The sequence below is a fragment of the Tetrao urogallus genome, assembly GCF_951394365.1.
Source record: "Tetrao urogallus genome assembly, chromosome: 1".
Classification (NCBI taxonomy): Eukaryota; Metazoa; Chordata; class Aves; order Galliformes; family Phasianidae; genus Tetrao; species Tetrao urogallus.
Genome location: NC_136813.1, coordinates 170,755,120 through 170,776,694, shown reverse-complemented (window position 1 = coordinate 170,776,694; position 21,575 = coordinate 170,755,120). Strand labels below are relative to the sequence as shown.

General features: G+C 39.5%; 1 protein-coding gene across 2 annotated transcripts; it reads right to left on the bottom strand.

The window, feature by feature from the left end:
- Positions 1-2,744: 2,744 nt before the first annotated feature.
- ING3 (inhibitor of growth family member 3) lies at positions 2,745-21,314 on the bottom strand (the record flags this gene model as incomplete). Of its 2 annotated transcripts, XM_079550448.1 has the most annotated exons (12): positions 2,745-2,861; positions 4,294-4,332; positions 5,448-5,640; positions 6,750-6,940; positions 7,274-7,431; positions 8,555-8,674; positions 8,942-9,013; positions 12,220-12,316; positions 15,460-15,525; positions 16,937-17,037; positions 21,056-21,127; positions 21,287-21,314. In XM_079550448.1, 12 exons carry the CDS (start codon positions 21,312-21,314, stop codon positions 2,745-2,747), a joined length of 1,254 nt encoding a protein of 417 aa, XP_079406574.1. The 2 variants fall into 2 exon arrangements, with proteins under 2 accessions (XP_079406574.1, XP_079406573.1); XM_079550447.1 differs by lacking the exon at positions 2,745-2,861 and having other exon boundaries at positions 4,036-4,332.
- Between the last annotated feature and the right edge of the window lie 261 nt (positions 21,315-21,575).

Genomic DNA, 21,575 nt, shown 5'->3' with positions numbered 1-21,575 from the left:
ACCCACTGACCCATTAGCTTCTGACAGGCGTCCTGCATAGAGGAAAACAAAAAGCGTACATATGTACAGGTATATGGGAACTGTTGAGTCACAGCCTGAACGACTGACTGAGCACCTGGGGAAGGGACTGGGGCAGCCCTGGGGGTGCAGGTGAAGGCAGTTCACCTGTGAGAGCAGAAGGGGTGGAGCCTGGCTGCACTTCTCCTAGACCTGAGTGGTAGCAGGGGAGGATTTCTATGTGGAGATCCCTCCTTGGTAGACCTTTCCTCTGCAAATTCTGTTTTCCTTTGGAATCTTCATATACAGGTGAGCAATCCCCTTCCCTTCCTGTATTGCACCTCTGTGTTGTGCTAGTCCTTCCATCATCACACCTTTATGGTCGTGCATTTTCTATAGTATTGAGGTGTCCAAATGCTACAACAATTTTGACTGTTCTGCATGTTTACTTCGTACATTGCATTGTTTTGCACTTTTGTCCTTCCCTATTTTCTTAGATACTAATGAGGATGAAGGTTTTTTTCAGTAAACTGTTTTGCTAAAAACAGACTCATTTATTTAGATTTGCAGTCTCTGCACCATCTTAAGTATTGTCACCACCAGTGAAGGAATTTGTTACAGAATACTCAGGTTCTTATTACATTTAGTCCTTAGCTCAAGAGACTGAGCCCTTCAGTCCAAGGGGAGTCCAGATTACCTACTGCCTCTTTAACTTGCATTCACAGATTAGCACCAGTTTCTAACAGAACAAATAGTTTCTCTTATCTCTGTGGTCTCAATAGCCTCCCTCAAAACCAGATATACAAGTCTTTTCTTTTTTTTTTTTTTTTTTTTTAAGCTGAGATGTCTACAGAAGCACACATACAGTGGGCTAATTTCCCACTTTTAATGGAATCTTAATTACACTGCCCTTTGCCCTTTGCTTTTTTTTTTTTTTTTTTTTTTTAAATCAACTCATATCCTATTCTTTTACTACAGTCATGTTTTCTTTTCATCTATTTTTCCTCAGTATAAGGACTTAAAATAACCAATTTCTCTTTTTTAGAATAAATCATAGAATGGACTGGGTTGAAAAGGACCACAATGATCATTGAATTTCAACCCCCTGCTATGTGCAGGGTCACCATCCACCAGACCAGGCTGCCCAGAGCCACACCCAGCCCAGTCTTGAATGCCTCTGGGATGGGGCATCCATAAATGTTGTGATAGAAGTCTGGTTTCACTTTAGTTTAAGCCTGCACTTTCTGCACATACTCCTAATATGAGTAACTCTAACTCTTTATTTCCTTGACATTGGAGTGTTTTGGTGCAAGACTGCGTTTGGCAACGTTTCAAGGAAAGCTACTATGAAGGTCCATGGAAAGCACATAGCCCAAAGAGAATTCCAATGCTACAATAAAATCTTTACTCCAAATGGAAAGTGTATTTTTTCTTTTTTTTTCTTTTTCTTAGTGGTAGAAAGGAGGAGGAAGAAAAGGAGTAATGCTCTTGTTTCTGTTCAGTGCTGCTGCCAAACCAAAAAGCCATATGAAAACAACACAAGAAAACTTTCTGTGAAAGGAAATCTACAAACTACATCCAAAATAAACAAGCTGGAGGAAAAAAAAGTTTTCCATTATATTCATGGCCCAAAGAAGTACCTTTTAAGGGGCTGTCATCTAAAAATCAAGATTCCTGATCCTGTGCTACAGCAATGCAGCTCTGACTTAGCAGGTCTTAAAGGATCTGCACATGTAGTGGCTTCCTTTTAAGCTCCATAACATGACTGTCCCTGTTAGGTACCTCCAGGGCCTCCACAGCTGGATGAACTATTTATCCTTCTACATCTTTTCTGATCCATGTGTTAACTTTTACATGAAAGCTACTGTTCAAGAAGGAATATGGCAGGAATTTCTCATGGAAACTCAGCTACATTCTTCAGAAACCATGAGAGGAACAAACCTCTTGTTTTTGACAGATGTGCAGAAAACATCAAATCAAGGAGTTGAGGTTGTTTTATTTTAACACCTAATACAATTCAAATTTAAAGGATTACTTGCACAAAAAAATAAACACATTTGGTATAAAAATTTATCATCACTTTAACACCTTTTTCTTTCTTATGGTCTGCACCTTGTCTGGAGCAGAAACATAGACTAATGGCACAAGTTTGTTTTATTCTACAGCTTTTTTTTTGTTTTTACATACTCAAGTACCCTAGAGGACAACAGCCCGCTGTATACAAGAACCATTTTCTTCAGCCTGCTGAATTAATTTTCATAAAGAACCAAAGCTATAAAGGCATTTTAAAAATCTTTTTTTTTTTAAGAAGCACTGACTTTTTGCACCATTTATATACATAGTGTTACATAACAGCTCTTGAATACAGTACATGCAGCAGAATATATCTGTTGAATATAAAACATACATTTAAAATCTTGACTTATCAGAATTTTCTGAAGACTGAATAATTGTAGAATGCCCACTGCTTAGAGAAAATGGTTTGACAGTACAAATATCTGCATATGTTGGCCACTGGAACAATCCAAGGCTTGCTGGAATAGTATCTGCAGCACATCAATGTGCATAAACAGCTTACATACAATATTAAAACACGACCAGCAAAACCAACCAATAGCTCAAGATCTTATGACTGCTATGTTAACCCTTCTTTAAGTGGTTGCGAGGAAGTGTGGTGGGGGTTTCTCCCCCCACGTAAGTCCCCCATAAAACCTTTAGTAAGCAATTTGTTTTCCAGATGAAGATATTTATTTATGTCTGCTGCCTCTCCTCTTCATTGCAGCTGTACACTGTGGACAGTACCATTTCCCTTTTGGTGCTTCTGTCAGTCCAACACATCCATAATGGAACCATTCAATGGGACACTATAAAAATAGAGTTTAGAGAGGGTTTGGGATTTTTCTTTTCTTCTTGAATTATGATTACATACAATTCTATGAAAAGAAGCGCAAGTAGAAAGTGTAGGTTCTGCCTTTCATACCAAGCAAATAATGGGATAAAATGAAAAAAGAGGAGAAATCCATACCCATACACCCAACAGAATAAGGAAAGCAACAAAAATTCTACGAGTCATAGACTGACTCATTTATATAGAAAACAAAATAAGTATACTGTGTTAATGATAAATCTAGCTTGACAACATTTTAAGTGACACAACACTTCATCACTCACTTCGGACTGAATGCAGGATAATCTCAGTAAGTACATAATTACATTCACTTGCTCTTTTAAAACTTGCAGCATTTGAATCAGACAATTGGGATTAATACTGACATAGCTAAACGTTCCCAGAAATAAAGGGTATTTCAAATATGTCAAACTTCCTCAGGAAAGAGATGACTTCTGAAAGAATCTGAACTGTGGGGCAGATGAGGAGAAGTTTCTTGAAGAACGCTTCAACTCATGTGCACATTAATTCCCATCGTACTTCTCACACAAATATTTAAGTTCTACTTCTGTTTGAAGTTTTCCATGAAATCTTCTATGATCCTGGCACTACTACTATTTCTAACGTCAACTGCAAACTTCTTGCTTTCTCTTCTTTACTCTTTGATTGATTTTCTGCATGATTCCTTCAGTCTCATCGCAAGTCACGAAAGATGAAATAAGAACAAAAAATTCAAGGCAGTAGCAGTGAAATCTGTAAATCTCAGAATAATGGTACATTTCCAATACTTAAATTTTCCAGGTCAGAACGTATCTTTTTAAATTTGCAGCTACTCATAGAGAAAAAGAAAACTGTAAGTATGTATTTATGATGTTTAAGACAGTGATCAGGGATGAAATATACAAGTTTGTTTAATGCAATTTCAATTTTTGTCTAGGATTTCTACCTAAGCAAAAAAAAAGCCTTTCAAGCACAAACAAGTTAGCAAGGGGCAGTTCTGTTTAGAATGGAAGCCCTACATACACCTAAAAGTTCTTAACAGCAAGGTTTGCAGTTTCTGAATACTCTTCTTACACACAGTATTGTGTAACCTTATTGTGATTAAGCAAGGAGAAATACATGGAACTCCTAGGTGAATGGAAAGATTAATACTAAAAACATTTTCTTTTATCTCTGTTTGTTCCCACGCATCCTATATGTTTAAGTCTGAAGTGAGGTAGGGGATTTGAATAGAAAAAGGAAAAATGATTACTTTTTTTGCTGTGTATATGTAAACAACAAAGAGCTGCACTTGTCCCTATTTTCACTGAAACTGAAAATATAACAAGCACTACAGAAAAGTAACTCCTGTAAGCAATAGTTACATGCACGAGGCTTCTCTTATGAACATTCTGAACTTTATTACTTACATCTTGGTTATCACAGCCAACCATCTCACCATAGGACACCTATTGAAAAAGAAGGAAAAAAAGCCAACCTTATGAATAAAAAAAAAATTTCAGAGGGGTGGAATTCAAGGTTTTTGTTTCTTTTTTCTTTTACATTAAAGAAGTTCTTCCATCAGCAGTGGCAACAATACATTTTTTGTTGTTCCATAATTGTGTTCACATGTATGTTCCAGGTTGGATAAAAAAATCCAGCATTCAAAACTCAAACTAAGTACATTTTGGTCCTCAGCAGTGAGGTTTGGACCCATCAGCCCACTTTCCAAATGTATTTATGTCTAGCATTTCCCTCACACACATGACAACTTCAAGAATTATTCCAAAGAAACAATCACATACTTTCGAAAGAACCAAAGGATTCTATAAACTCTAAAAAAAAAATAAATTTAGCACTTAAAACTATAAAATCAGAGCAGGCATTTTTAAAAACTCATGCTCTCATTCAGTCTTTCAATTTTCTGAGTGGCTTTTACAAAAATAATATCTTCTCCATTATTAATTTATTTTGCAAAAGGAGGAAAGTATGAGAGAAGAAGTATTACTCTAGCTTGAAATTCTAAGAAAATTCACTGTGATCATATTCAACTCTGAATTTAATTATTCCTAAATTCTTCAGTAAGAGACTTAGAACTCTCCAGATGTGGCACATCGCAGGAAAATTGGTTTGTTTGTTGCTTGGGCCTTTGACTTCATTATTCATAAAATCACAGAATGGCCCGGGTTGGAAGGGACCTCAAGGATCATGAATCTCCAACCCCCTGCCACAGGCAGGGCCACCAACCTCCACATTTAATACCAGACCAGGCTGCCCAGGAACCCATCCAATCTGCCCTTGGACACCTCCAGGGATGGGGCATCCACAACCTCTCTGGGCAGCCTGTTCCAGCACCTCACCACTCTCTTTGTAAATAAATTCCCCCGACATCCAGCCTAAATCTTCCCTCCTTCAATTTAAAACCATTTTCCAGAGTCCTGTCATGTTACCACTAAAGAAATAAAAACATCCTATTTGCAGTGTTGAAATTCTGATCTGTTTTTAAATGAGCAATCAGAGCAAGAAGGTCACCTGTAGTGAAACAGCGTATCTGGTTGTATTTCAGGTTGAACAATGTTTTTACCTGATTACAGATGCAGTAACGTGGCTCATTTGGATCATAGGTCCAGTCAACCTGGCTATTGGAATCAGACTCTGGTATTACTGCTGTTTGCTGGGACAATTCTTGTGCCAGTGCAGATGAGGAAGAACATGACGACAGAGAGGATGAAGAAGAGGATGATGACGACTGCTGACTTGAGGATTTGTTGTTGTTTCTGAAAGAAAGAAAGAAAGAAAGAAAAAAAAAAACATACCATAATTTAAGTTCATTTACTGGCAAGTAGAAGCACTTCTTTGTTGACTGAAATACTACAGTATGTAAATCCTGAAATGTGCATTCCATAACACATTTCATTCAAGAACTCCGATAGCAAAACTCTCTGGAAATCAGTCTGAACAGTTTATAGTCAGGCTATTCTAATCTACGGAATTGAACAACTCTAAATTGTCAAATGGCTTTACTGAATGTTTTACATCATGGTTGTTTTTTTTTTCCCTTAGAGTCAAGCCTCCATTAAGAATATGTAAATGGTATAACAGGCATTTGCATGTAATAATGTTACGTTGTCACGTACAGTAGATTACTGTTAAGATGACTGATTCTATGCTAATCTCCACTGAAGCATCAGCTATCACTGCCCTGGAAAAATGTCAATATGCAAATTCTATATTTTTGCTTATAGGTCAGATCTGACACCCAAGACACATGTAGATGAGAAATGATTCTAAAACAAACTTTTTAAGTGAGCTGTGAATGAAAACAAATATGTATAGAGAAAGAAAAAAGAGCAAGTCAGTTTAAAATACAAGCAATCTGGGACAAGATCTTTCAAACAAAACTTTTGAGTCCTCAAATTTACTTCTGATGAAAATCACTTTTTATCAGAAGTAAATTTCATTCTGCTTCCTGTCCTAGGTGGTCAGACATCACAATATGTTCTGCTTATTTATAAAGTGGCATGAAGCAAATCTCCAGATCTATTTCAAAACCATCTACAAAGCACTGCACAGGATTTCCAACATTTACATTTAGGCCAAGTCTTCTCTCCTGTAGAGAGAAAAAGTGAGGAAAGAAACTGGACAATACAACAGACAAAAAAATTAATCCAAGTATTTCTTTAAAACTTTGGATTGAATTTGTGTAAGGAAAAAGAAAGCAGTGGAGAAAAGAAGAAAGTCCTGTACAAAAAATGCCAGTATGGAATAATAACTTTCCACTCATGTTTTATATTCCCAACATATTAAATGCAAAGTATTTCTAATATGGCCTATGACCTTTAAGTGAAAGTTTAGTTGTCAACTGCAGTCAACAAAAAAAACCTACTTGCTTTTTCTGCCACTTCGTGAATCTGTGCTTGACGAACTTAATGTTTGTGTTAATGTAGATGCCAGAGCTGATGATGAATACCCAGTTGAATCTCTAGATAATGAAAACTCTCTTCCAAGTTGAAAATCATTGTTCTTAAATGCTTCGTAGCTGGCTTTTAAACTGGATGTTCTTCTTCCTTCCTTCATCTAAAAAAGAATACTGATATTGTATCAGATTATACATCAGAGTTCTTACTTAAGACATACTGGGCTGCTATTATTGCCATGGATTCATCAGTTATTCTTTTAATAAAGTGATGCATAGTAAGTGATAAGAATGAGTAAGAATATCCCACAAGAAAAGGTACAAAATGAGTTGTCCTTTTATGGAAGTTTCAAAGGATGAAACTGTAGCATGTACAAAATAATGATGAGAATAACACCACACCAGCTGAAAGTGATCAAAAAAACTACTAGTATTCCTTCTTAATCAATAGCTGGTGGCAGGCTGACGAGAATGTGAGAATGTTTTGACGTTACCTGTGCTGTGGCTTGCACTGCTTGAGCTGCTGCCATGGTAATAGCACCGGCCCCAGATCCTGAAGATAATGAGCCGAGGTTATATGATGCCAATGGTTGAGAAGAGTTTGTATTGTATGCATTGTTTGAAGAGGATGATGAATTATTGTTTCGACACCCTTGATGAACAGAACACATTCATGAAATTCAAAATGAAACTAAATTCCTTTGCATTTTAAGAAGAGTTATATATGACAACCAGTGAAAGACTAGGAACTCCATTGATGCAGAGTAGTCTGATCATTTGGAAAAAAGTTCTAAGAAAATTTTTTGACACTGTTAGTTTTCTGCTTAAACATCTACCCTCACGTGTAAGGAATCCTTTCAGAAAGGCAGTCCTCACTATCACACTCAGCTATATATAGACATAACACAGCTGTTAAGTCTATATAAGCCCAACCTCAGTTGAAATTATATTGACTACTGTGACAATTGAGAAGAAATTAAGAATTTGACTGTACAACTAAATTTTCCCTACAATACCATTTAAAACAGTCCTACACTAAAAGCTAAAAATCACAATTTGAATGCACCAGATTTCCTGACAGCTGTTCAAAAGTAGTTCTGTTTAATTTGCCAACTCATGCGAAGTTCCTTATAGATAAATGACTATGAAAAAGCCTAGTTAAAATTAGTGAACAGCATTAAATTGCCAAAGTACTTTACTTACTAATACCTTCTCATAATCTTTCATTTTCTGAGCAGAATCTACAAAATATCCTTATTTTGAAAACTGACAGGAAGCTGTGCTGTGTTTTTATTCACTAATCAAAGGACCATCTTATCTGGCCTCATTTCACACAAGACTCAGAAGAATTTGATCATAGCTGAATGCTAGGTCAGAGCAACCCTTATAAGATGAATGAATATTCTTTTCCTACTTTAGAAATTACTGCATGGGCTTCTTTTCCTCAAAATAATGCATGGATCTCTTGTATTTCTACCACTGGATGAATGAAAACCATACTTCTACCCTCTTCCGAACCGTGAAAATAAAAAGAAACAGCCAACACACAGCTGTCAAATGACAACAAAGCCAATGAGCTTCATGCACAACACAGGTGAGTAAAAATGTCTGCAATTTCTCATTTTTAAAATGACCGAAAATCCCAGAGCAAAGTGTATGGGTCTCTGATACATAAAAAAAAAAAAAAAAAAAAAAAAGTAAAAAAACCCCACACATACAATTGGATTTTTTTTCCCTCTATTAAAAGTAATAAAATGTAAAACAATTAAGACTACCTGGTGTATTTTCTTTAGAGGCATCTGAAGTAAGGGTAGATAGAAGAGCTTCAGATTTAAACTTCTTCTCGGGAACATGATCTGTTGCACCATGGTGAGACGATGGATTGTGTTTCCTTTCTGAGAAAAACAAATGAAGTGAACTTAAATGGAAAAGCCTTTTCACTTTAAAAGTAAAACTGTTAACAACTACAGATACTAAAATAGCACTTTCAACTAACTGCCACCAGCAAAACCTTTTTATTTCACACTTGCAGTTTTTCCAAATAGGCATGATCACCATTTAATTATCCCAATTTTTCCAGCATTTGGAAGAAAATACAATAAATGTACTTGACGACAAATGTATCTTAAAAGTGAATATGCTTTTATCTATCAAATACTCACTCTCTACTGGAGTGTGTGAATGGGCGTGATGGTTATTCACAGGCTGAGATGGTGTATCCAGCTCCAGGGATCCTAAAAATGGGAGATAAAAAAACCAGAAAATTTTAAAGTCGACAATGTAATGCCTTTAATTTTTCTGACACTGAGTTTTTACAATATTAGCCAAAACACTATGCATTTACACTTATGTTAATTGGAAGGATTTTAGAGTTAGAATCTTTCCCAAAATAAGTTCCCAGAAACAACTAAGTTGAATCATTGTCTATCCCACATTGGAAGGGAACTACAAGGTTTACTGAATTGAATCCCTTTCTCCTCTCAAGACCGCACAAAATTCAGACCATATACCTGAAAATATTGTCCAAATGTTTCTTGAATTCCAGCAGCTTGTAGCCAAGACCACTGCCCTGGGCAGCCTGTTCCAGTGCACGACCACCCTCTGGTGAAAAACCTTTGCCTAACACCCATCCGACCCTTCCCTGACACAGCTCCATGCCGTTCCCTCCAGTCCTGTCACTGTCACGAGAGAGGGAGGCCGCCAGGAGGTCTCCTCTCAGCCTTCTGTTTGCTGGGCTGAACAAACCAAGCGATCTCTGCTGCTCCTCAGACGCCTTTCCCATCTTCATAGCCCACTCCTGGATGCTAACAGCTTTATGTTCTTCTTATACCATGTTACCAAACATACACACAGTGCTTGAGGTGAGGTGAGACCAAGCTGAGTGGTGCAGTTAACACGGTGGAAGGAAGGGATGCCATTCAGAGGGACCTCAACAGGCTTGAAAGGTGGGACCGGGGGAACCTGATGAGGTACAGCACAGCAAAGTGCAGAGTTTTGAACTTGGGAAAAGGAATCCCAGGCATCCATACAGACTGGAAAGAGCAATCCTTCAGAGCAGCCCTGCACAGAAGGACCTGGGGGTCTTGATAGATGAAAAGCTTGACATGAGCCAGCAGTGTGCTCTTGCAGCTTGGAAAGCAAATGGTATCCTGGGCTCCATCAGAAGAGGGGTGGCCAGCAGCGACAGGGAGGTGATTGTCCCCCTCTACTCTGCTCTTGTGAGGCCCCATCTGGAGTACTGCATCCAGGTCTGGAGCCCCCAGTACAAGAAAGAAAGGGAGCTGTTGGAAAGGGTCCTGATGAGAGCCACTGGGATGATCAGGGGACTGGAGCGCCTCCCCTATGAGGACAGGCTGAGGGAGCTGGGCTTGTTCAGCCTGGAGAAAAGAAGGCTGTGGGGTGACCTCATTGCAGCCTTTCAATACCTAAAGGGAGCCTACAAACAGGAGGGGAATCAACTCTTTGAAAGGGTAGATAACAGCAGGACAAGGGGAAATGGTTTTAAGTTGAGGAGGGAAGATTTAGGTTGGAGGATGTCAGGGGGAAATTCTTTACAGAGAGAGTGGTGAGGTGCTGGAACAGCTGTCCAGAGAGGTTGTGGATGCCCTGTCCCTGGAGGTGTTCAAGGCCAGGTTGGATGGGGCCCTGGGCAGCCTGGTCTAATATTAAATGGGGAGGTTGGTGGCCCTGCCTGTCAGGGGGCTTGGAGATTCATGATCCTTGAGGTCCCTTCCAACCCTGGCCATTCTGTGATTCTCTGAGGCCACACAGCGCTGAGTAAGGGGGACAATCTCTTCCCCTGCCCAGCTGGCAGTGCCTGCTGCACCCCAGCCTTGTCACACAAGGTTAAACAGGACTTTAGTCTTGTTAACACTTTTAACAGGAAAGTTTTAAAATAGAAATCGCTGACTACTGCTATGCAACTTTCAAAGAAAAGTTAAAATCAAGGTCAATATTGAGAACCAAAAACAACACTACTTGCAATATGCCACTTCCAATAAGTAAAGCTGCACTACAACTACTGACAATATGTGCTTATTTGAACTGAAGACTGTAGATGCATTTATGAACATAAATGTTAAAATGCAGTTAAAAGGTAAACTATACTAATGATGCCATCTCCCATCTCATCATACTGACTCAAAACATACCAAGACCAGAGATATGTTTCAAGTTGACCCAACATTCTGTCATACATCTGCATTCAAAATCGCAGATGTTGAAAATACCCATAGTGGAAATCCAAAAAGGAGGGAGGAAAGGAAAGGCTGAACTAACTTTAATCATGCTGTGATTTAGTCCAAAGGCTGCCCTCTGGAGGAACCTCAAAAGCATGTTTTTACTCTGATAGCTAAAAATGTTAAGAAGCTTTTCATTCTACCTTACATGTTACTGAGTAATAAATATCTTAAACACAGCCTGGTTCATTTGTGTTTTCAGTTTTCAAAATTCCACCTACCTTGCCAAACAAATGGCCCAAATAAAGTTAGCATCAGATCTTAAAACTGCAGGCTGGACTCAAAAATAAACTAGTTGCCCTCTTTTGCAGTAGTTCATTAATAAACACCTACTCAGCAGTTTTCTTTTTGTGCCTCTTATTTAAAAACAAACAATCAAACAAGCAATTAGAAACAAAATTTTGAGGAAAATTAGCTTTTATGACAAAGTTCAAAGAAAAACTATTTACTTCTTATTTCTTCAGGTGACTTGGGTTACTTTTCACTAGCCTTGGTCATGAAGAACAGTCACTGACTATTAGCTTCATAATAACACATGCTGTAGCAATTTTGAAATTCATCATAATCACATTTGAACTTGACACCTAAATACTAACAGGTATAGAGGGCTGGATTTTTTCCACATTAAGTTTGTTTTAAAACCATCACATTACATCCCATTTACATTCTGAATACTAGCTGTGCAGTGCTGCAGTATTTGTTAAGCTTGCAGGTTTCTTCCTTGAAATGCTCCTCTCTCACCACCTTTTGATAAAATCATCCATTCTCTTCTCTTTAAAAAGAGATCTACAAAGTAGGTATCTTTACTTGACATTCCATGCCTGTAATTGGAATATCCACTCTCCTCTATTTGATAGCAGTCAACTGGTCTAGTAGGTTAAGCATAGATTACAACACTTTCCTGAATGCCTACAGTATTAGTAACAGTTTTGAAGAATTCTGTACATTAGTTTAACTATTCATATGTACAACAACCTATTAAAAAGAGAAATTATTCTAACTTCTCAGGTGCCTTTTGATTCCACTGGTAAAAATCAAGTTTGAACTAAAATTTAAGAATCACTGACTGATAAAACGCATGTAGATCGAAGCAAAATTGCAAAATGAGTGGAAACACAGTAGCCCAACAACTTTATCATGTCTTACTTTTGTGAAGTGACAGAAAATCTGTCAAGTATTTTAAGAAAATCACGCATACTTACGTCTCTCTAATATTTCTGTGATTCCAGCATTGTCTGCTTCAAGTTCCATTTTAAATTTCGCAAGTTCCTGATCCAGTTTTCTCAAGTGACGATCTACCTGTTTTGGAGACAATGCAACAGTAAGAAGCGTCCAGTTCTTGAACATGAATGACTACACCAGGCATGTCCAACCCACAGGATGCACGTGACCCAACTCAGCTCACAGTGCAGTGCTGATAGATAACACGGCACCATGCTTGATTTGCAAACAAACCACGTCACTTTTCAAAGACTACAATTTGAGGAGACATTCTATGCAGAAACATGCTGCCAAATTTGATGCATATCAAGGAACGCTTTGCAAAGACAAAACAGCAGAACTAAAAAAGTCTGTCACCTCAACAAAATACTTAAAAAAAAAGTTAAAACTCAAATGGTAATGAAGAATCTGGTTAAGTGGGCAATATTAATGGTAGGTGGGCTGCTGCATTAGATGATCTTAGAGGCCTTTTCCAACCTTCACGATTCTATGACTCTGTTATAAAAGCTACTTACACGATAGCACATCTTACTGCCAAAAAAATCAAAACCACTTCCTGATGGTGAGTTTGTTAAGCAATATATGAAAAGCACAACAGACACTGTATGTCCTGATTAATTAAAAAAGAAAAAAAAAGCTTTTTTTTTTTTTTATACCTCTCCAATTTGTCTCACCAGACTGCAGTTAGGTGAATTGAAAAAAAATAAGAAAGTACACGAAGAGAAGTCTGGAAAGTAAAGTTGTTGATCTCAAATTTTATGCTTTGGTGATGAAAATATTAATACTACTGATACAGCTCTACTTGCCATTTTCACTAGAGTATTGATAACAAATATGTCACTGAAGAAATAGCTTCTTTGGCATCCCTGAAAGACACAGCTAAACCTCCTGACTTATTTGAATCAGTAAAAGAACAAGTGAAAGCAATCTTTTTTAACTTTTGTCAACATATCTAATATAGCTACTGAGGATGACCCAGTGATGGCTGGTAAAAAAAGATGGACTTATAAAACTAATAGAAGATGATTCAGTTACCATCTGTATCTCACTGCATCAGACATCAAGAAAATATACGTGTAAAAGCTTCAAAATTGGATGATGTCAGCAAATCATCAAAGCTGTGAATTTCAACAGTTCCAAATGACCAAAACATCGCCAATTCCACAAGTTCATTAAACGTATGGATGCATTTATGGGGTCATCATTTATCTTCCTGATGGCTAAATCAAGGCAAAATACTAAAAACACTCTGCAAAGTGAAGTTCTTTACAGAATCAAAAGGAAAACTGGTGCCAGAACATGAAGATTAAAGACAGCTCACAGACTGAGTATTTTTGGAGGATTTGATAGTTCATTTAAAGAGTTAAATGTGCTTCTTCAAAGTGAAAAATCACTTTTCTGTGCTTCAGACATTTACAGCATTTGAAATGAAAGTTAAGTTATGGCAAGCTGAAGTAACGGAAAATAGTTGTATGCATTCTGATACATTGGCTAAACGCAGTACCATAAAGAGTGAAAAATATGCAGCTGTGCTTTTCATTTTGATAAAGAAATTTGAGAATAGGTTTCAATATTTAAAAAAAAAAAAAAGAAAAAAGATCTTTTTTTATATATATTTGCAACTCCATTTTCCGTCAAAAGAAATCCATTATTTGCAAACTTCATACAGAATGTATAGAGTTGCAACCAGGATTCAACTCAAAGAAAAATTCTGTCATGTCTCTTTGCCAGACTTTCATAAGCCCTCTTTCCAGAGAAAAACACCCTTCCCTTCACGGTCACATTTATTCATGTCATCAGTTTTTGACAATATATACATTTTTGAACAATTATTGTCAAGGATGAAGCACAGGAAAAGAAATATTTCATCAAAAATCTCAGATGAATACCCTGAGAACTCACGAGGAGTGGCAACCACTGCCACAGAACCAGCATGAAGCATAAGTTTCACAAAAACGAGGTCAAACATCACATCAGTTTTATGTTTTTGTTGCTCCTTGTTTTTTAGGTTTTAATAAAAACATGTTAAAAAAAGTTCTGTTACTTATAAGCATTACATTTATTATATATTTTATATGTGGCCCATGGCAATTCCTGTTTGCTGAATGCAGCCCAGACAAGCCAAATGGTTGCACAACCACGAGCTACACCTTTTTATCTGGTCTGCTAAGAACTGCTCTTCCAGGAGTTTTCAGTACTAAGCATGTATAAGAACACAAAGAGTCCTAACTTCTTGGCCTCCTACACTTCCCACTCAGCAGAAATACTAGAACTAGCACTAAAATGGGCTGCTGCTACTCAGCTGCCCAGTGAATCACAGGATTCACCAAAACTGCATGTTGGCTCAGCAGCTAGAAGCCTTCCTCTCATTACAGGTGGTGTTCCAAAACAAAATGTTATGTGTTTTCTACGAGAAAAGGGGCTAACAGCATTTAGGGTTGTTGTGAGTATGGGTATAGAAACTAGAAGACAAAGAACAGTACATGAAATGCCCTTTAAAAAAAGTGGTTATGCTGTAAGAAGAAATTACAGGTTTCTTGTTCAATACTTGTACATCTGCCAACGTGCACAGAAAGAATGGTGTCTGTACTGAACATGTAAAGACTGACGTGCTTTTGAGTAAAGTATGACATACTCTGGTGTGCCAAAAACTCACAAAAGAAAAAAAAAAAAACTAAACAAAGAACCACCATGTTCAAAATGCTTTCTTCATCTGCAGTCATGCAGTAGAATCATGTACTTATCTTTACTGCAAAACGAACAACTTTTGCACTGAGGGAATGTTCCAACATTCACTAGTAGATGGAAAGAGAATCAACCAAACAAGAAATATTTGTTTTATGTCTACTGTATTTTAGAGCAATAAGTTGCAACTTTCGTTCTCTGAGAAAGTGTAAAGTAAATATACTTAAAACCCAAAACGCATACATTACAAGGTGGAATAGCTTGCCTGTGGTCCCTTTTCACAACCAAACACAACCAGAAAGAGAATACATTAAAAGCTTACAATTTCTCAAATTATTTCTTGATATTTTACAATAGTGTACAAGCAACCAAATTCCTAGGAGTCAGTAAAACATTAAGTGTCTTTCTAAAAAAAAAAAATCTGTTTGAAGCTGATGTAAGAGTACAATTAACAGAACTATAGCACTTATCAAAATGTTCTGAACTCCTGAAGACATAAACTCAGATAATGCACAACACGCCTTTTGTCTACTTACCAAATCATATATTTGATTAGCCAGCTGTACTTTCTCATCTGCATCTTCCAAAGCCTTGTAATAATCCTGGTATAAAAAGAATAAGCTTTTAAGTCACAAATGTAACTGAATTAATTTCAGCTGTTTTAAGCTATTTTAACCTAGCACAAAGTGTACATTAAAAGTAGAAACTGAAATCAGTTTTCAGAAAGACTGTGAAACTGTTGTAAACAGCAGTAAGCTAAATGTTAGACGAGAGCTATACCAGCTATTTATTGCTTAGAAAAAGCAAAACTACAAGACACGGACACTTCCTCCTATAGTGACACTTACATGTCACAGTGTGGTTCACTGCAAGAAAAGAAATACCCTTCAATGTGTTTTATACTATGCAGCATTATAGACTCAACATGAAATGATGTCTTTTACTTGATATGGATCTTTAAGACCACTGAAGAAACTACTGTCCTTCAAATGATGCTACTGTGACTGGAGGTCTTTTCAACACTGGAGCTAAACATATTGAAAAAGAAGTATATAATTTAAATTAATTTATTAAAGTATTTTTAAAATACATTATTATAAAATGAACTTACACAAGATGCAATTTTAAAATCTGCTCTAAACAATGAAAAACCATAAATAAGTCCCCTTTTAAAGTTAGTGTAGGCATATTTATCTCTAGGTTCAAACAGGTTTAAGTGCCTTTTTATTTCAATTTCCACTGAAGAATACCTAGCTCAAGTAAAAACTCAGATCTTAATTCCATTAAAGTCTTTTTTTTTTTTTTTTTAATTTACTCCAGTGAAGTCAGAGTTTTGACTTTCATTGTGTTTTGTTGATTTTGGTGGGTTTTTTTTTTTTTTTTTTTTTTTTTTTAAGATAATTTATTTGTTTTAATTAAGGAAAGAATAAACCTTGGTTGCCTAAGGGGCTGAAGTTACAAGTGTATGAGGACTAGAAAGGATTTCTGTCCTGACAAAATGATGGACTACCCTGCTAACAATACCAACAACGCCAAGTGTCAAATGATAAAACAAAACAGAAAACACAGCTGTCTTCTTAGTCTTCTCTCTCTAATGGTACATACACCATATACATACTATACACAAAGACAGGCGCAGAATCAGAGGGGATGCTGAAGTTAAGCTGGAAAAATATCCTTTAAAAGAATTAACTTACAAAGCTTCAAGTCATATAAGCAAGAAGAAAATATCCAAGCTGAAATGCTAGTACCTGGTTTCATCACTCCAATATTCTCTTTTTAAAAAAATGTAATAATAGCAGCAAATACTCGGCAAAACTTAAAAGAAATGCTTTATCAAAGAAACTTTCCAGTCATTTTTCTCCTCTAAGGTAGTTCTATGCATCTCTGTGAAAGCCCAGAGGAAGTCACAGTTCTGAACACTTAAGACTTCACTCAATTATAAACTATTTTTTTCCTAAGGTTATCTTCTTTTAAAAGAACAAATGCAGCCCACTCCTGTGATATCCTTACTTTTTTGATTGATGTCATCTGTTCTTCTCTCCATTCAGGTTTGTTTTTCTTTGCGTTCATAAAAAATTCATTGACCCTCTGCTCGAGCTGATCCATTGCATCTGCATGGGGAAATATTAAGATAAATATTACCTTCTCACATACGTAAACATTACAAAACAAGGTGGAATTTTTTCTTGAAACGAAGTTGACAGGACTGAAGTGTAAATTATTATAGCAAAAACAAATAAGTAAATAAAAAGAATGAAACAAGTGACAGCAGAGGGAAATATTTACCTTAATTTCCAAGAAGCAGAATTGCATTCTGGTAGGATTCTCATCAAGGTTCTTGTGCTCTCCACATGGGAAAGGCAGGACTCCAAGTTCTAAAGATTTTTTGCCCCTAAGAGCAGTGGTGGTGACTTAAAGCATGACCCAAACTTCTCACCCAGGGCTCTAGACCGCTGACTTTGGAACATTCTAGCCAGTTACAAACTGAGCAGGTAACAAAATGTTCTCTAAGAGAAACAGTCAAATACAAAACCAAGTAATTGGAAAAATTAGTGCCTCAAAAGAAGAGTCAACTCTTAACTCAAGGCCCTTCTGCAGTATGCTGGGAAGAACAAGAGCAATTGAAAACACTCACAAGTTTATTCCCACCCACTAACTCCCACGTTGTAGAACAAAGAGGTAAATGCACTGATGGGAAACCATGGACAGGATTCTTTTTTACATGCAGCTGAGAAATATCTCAAGGGGAAAAAGTAAAACAATTACTCAACATGTTATAAGAAAGGAAAATGTCAACCAAACGTTACTTGTCTGGTTATTTATTGAAGCAGGAAGGCGGATTTACTTTCCTTCCCTTCCACCACCCTTTATAAAAAGCATCAAGTTTAATATTTCAACAGCTGGACATTCGTGCATGCAACAACTTGCATACATCCAAACCAAACAGCTGCTTCAGTCAAACTAACCCTGACAGCTTGGCTAGTCTCAAGATAAGAGACATTACTGCATTTAATATTATGTTTTAAACAGAACTTTCAGCAATGCAACCCAGACAAGTTTCAAGTTAAACATGACAATGCAGCACCTACCTACAGACTTCAGGCTCTCAGTGTAAAACAGTAAAGATGCTTTTCAGAAGCCAGCACTGAAACTGTGCCGTATGATTGGGTGGGGGTGAGGTAAAGAAACCAGTGAACCTGCAAGTATAGTTAAGTCCTTAAATCCAACAGAGCCTGAAGTCTTTTCATTTTGCAAATCCGCAAGAACAATCAGAACTAGTTGTGTGAACGAATGATGAGAAATCAAGCATAGTAAGTGAGCAAAGAATTTTTGATGCTACCTATGCAGGTAATCTCCAGAATCAAAACCAAGAGGAAACTAACAACTTTAGACAGGAATGATAAGAATTTATCCCAAACCAAAATAGTCATTGCCAATGCTCAAAATGACTCAGATCCAGACAGACAAAGCAGTCAAATGAACATTTTCCATTTGCACTGTGTTATGCTTTGGGAGAATAATGACTGAGCAACAAGTGAGGCTTCCAAAAGGTTTGTTCTTCCATCAAATGACTATAATTTGGTCCATAAAGCTAAAGGACAAAAGGTTCTACCTCCTATTCCCAGCCTGAAAACAACTGAGAGATTATTATTATTATACAGCTCCATAGACTGAGGAATAAAAATAATTATAGAAGTCTTTTTTTTTTTTTCTCTTTTTTTTTTATTGAGAACAGATATCAGTCTGTGCGAAACTGCTTAAGTGAAAACTTCCACAGAAACTTGGTCTCTCCTGAAAGAGAAGAACTGGCAAACAGGAATGCAGGGCAGCTCTACTACATCACATGGAAGGTCCTCTATAATATACTCCAGTCTCTTCAGCTTCTCTCCCCTCTCACCTCTCTTCCATCTGTGCTACTTCATTCAGACATGCTAATTTCTTACAACAGATTTTCGAAAAGAGCAGACAGAAATTCCATTAGAAGACAGGCTTTTTTTCTAGAGCGTGGCTGGTAATCCATGATTTGAACCTACGTAGAGGGAAAACATTCCGTACTCCACATGAAAACATCTCAGAGCTCATGACTGACTTTCAACTCTGATGTTCCTCACTTTTCCCACCGGAGCCTTACCAAGGCACACAGCATACACCTGTCTGCTGATTTATCTTCTGATGATGAAGATGATGATGATGATGAAACCTGCCCCATTCAAAGTCTGAATCATCCAAACATCATTAACTCTCAAACACAACAGCTGTGTTAAATCTAAATGAAGTCTTGTACAGGTTTCTGGGCCAGTAGCACCTGCCAAAACACTCTTCTGATACAGGTCAGAGACTGATCCCTCACATCAACTCTTGGGTCACAGCATCACAACAGTCCATGGGTTTACATGAAGTATTCAGCATGAGCTATCAAACTGCGAGCTGATAGCTGATGTGAGTCCAGAAGTTTCATAATGCATTAGGATGTCTTGTCACTCATTGGAAGAATCCTCAAAGAACCAAAAATCTTACTCTGGCCATAAGGTTGGTGTTTGCATACAAATATTCAGTGTTTTTCACAACTTCCAGTGAAAGCAAGGGAAATGACACCACTGCAACCTTGGCAGTACTGGCTGGCACTAATAAATATCTAAGAGAAAGCCTGAGGTCTCACTTCAAACTAGTACAGGTTTAAAGAATCACAGAATCACAGGGCTTGGAAGGAAGCCCTGAGGATTATCCAGTCCAATCCCTTGCTAAAGCAGGTCTTCTAGAATAGGTTCCAAAGGAAAGCATCCTGGTGAGTCTTGAGTATCTTCAGAGGAGACACCACAACCTCTGGGCTGCCTGTTCCAATGCTGTCACCCTCACAGCAAGGAAATTTTCCTCATGTTTGTATGGAACTTCCTGTGTTCCTGTCTGCACCTGTTGCCCCTTGTCCTGTTTCTGGGCACCGCTGAAAAGAGGCCACCCCATCCATTTGACTCCTGCATTTCAGATATTTATCAACAGTGATGCCATCCTCTTCCTGTCTTCTCTTCTCCTCTCCAGGCTGATACATCCCAGAGCTGTGCTCCTACACTGTAAGATACTAAAAGCATGGTGTAGACTTTTATATTACTGTATAACACTCAGTTGTTATTTCAATATTTGCTCTCTCTTATCTTTCTTTGACATACTCTAACTCCTCTGGCACTGAGGAATCCTCTCATCTCTTGTCTAAGTTACATTAACAAAGACCTTTGCCTCTCACTTGCAGACAAACACATTTACTGCGTGTTAACACAGCAACTCCTCACTGGGTGCTATGGGACATGAGTCCCAGAGGGGATTGCTGGAGAGGATCAAAGGGGAACGCATCCTGGAAACAGCTGCAGGTGCTAAGCTCATACAAAATGAAGGAAACGTGTATGTGGTTAAGTGTCAGCTAAAGCATAAAAGCACAGGCAAAAATCACATTCTTGTACACTGTGGTGAGCGGAGCTGGCTGGAAGGTCTCAGAACAAGTACGACCTGCTGAAAGAGTGGGGCGCAGCTCCTGATCCAAACCACCATCACTGCTCTTAGGGACCAAAAACCTAGAGAGTTTGGGACGTGCCACCGATAAGGCCCCAGGGAGCAGCACAAGCGCAGCAGCCGACCAGCGCCGCGCGGATGAGGGCCGGGGCGCCGCTCACTGTCAGCACACGGGGCGAGCGCGCCCCGCCCCTCGCTGCGTGCCGGCAGCTCCCCGCCGCGGGCCGGGCCTCCGCAGCGCCGCCTCCCACCGCCGCCAAGCCGGAGAAGACGCCGGGCGGCCGGCGGCCGGGACGGGGCGACGGGATGTCGTTTCCCGCGGTGGAGCGGAGCGGAGCTGCCGGAGCGCGGGGTGGCGGCGGGGTGCGAGCGGCCCGGGTCGGGCGGCGGAGAGCCGCGGGGAGCGGAGGGACCCGCAGAAATCGGAGCGCCTTCGGCGGTGGCGCTTCGCTCCCCATTCCCCGCACCGCCGACTGTCGGCCGACTTCCTGCCCCGCGGCGGGGCGCCGGGAGAGGCGGGGAGCGAGCGCCCCCTGCTGGCGGGGCGGGCGAGGAACGGGAGGCGGAGGGCAGCGGCGGGAGGCGGAGGGGAGGGGGCGGGCAGAGGAGGGGGCGGGACTCACGTACTCTGCACCTGCAGGTCCATCTCGCGCATCTCGGTGAACCTGTCGCGCAGATCCATGGGAAGCTGCTCGATCACTGCGGGCACACGGAGGGAGGGGCGGGGGAGAGAGGGGGGGGTGTCAGTCGCTCACCGCCGTGGGGGAGGGGGCGCCGCCACGTCGCCGCGCCCTCTCCCCGGCTCCCCTCCGCCGGCCGTGCCCGGCCGCCCGGCGTCCCCGTCCCGCACACACTCACTCTCCAGATAGTCCTCCAGATACAGCATGGCGGCGGCCGGGCCAGCGCCAAGGGGCTTCTCGCTAACGCGGGCTCGTCCCTTCCAATATGGCGCCGCCGCCAACAACACCGGCGGCTCGACTCAGCGAAAACAACATTGGCGGCTGACGGCGCCCGCCTCGGCCGCGCCGCGATTGGCTGCCCGCGCCCGTGACGCGCCCGCGGCTCGCGCTGCTCTCACGGCATGACGGGAAATGGAGTTCCGCGGGGGCCGGCCGGGGAGCCTCGCGTGCCGCCGTGCGCCTCCTGC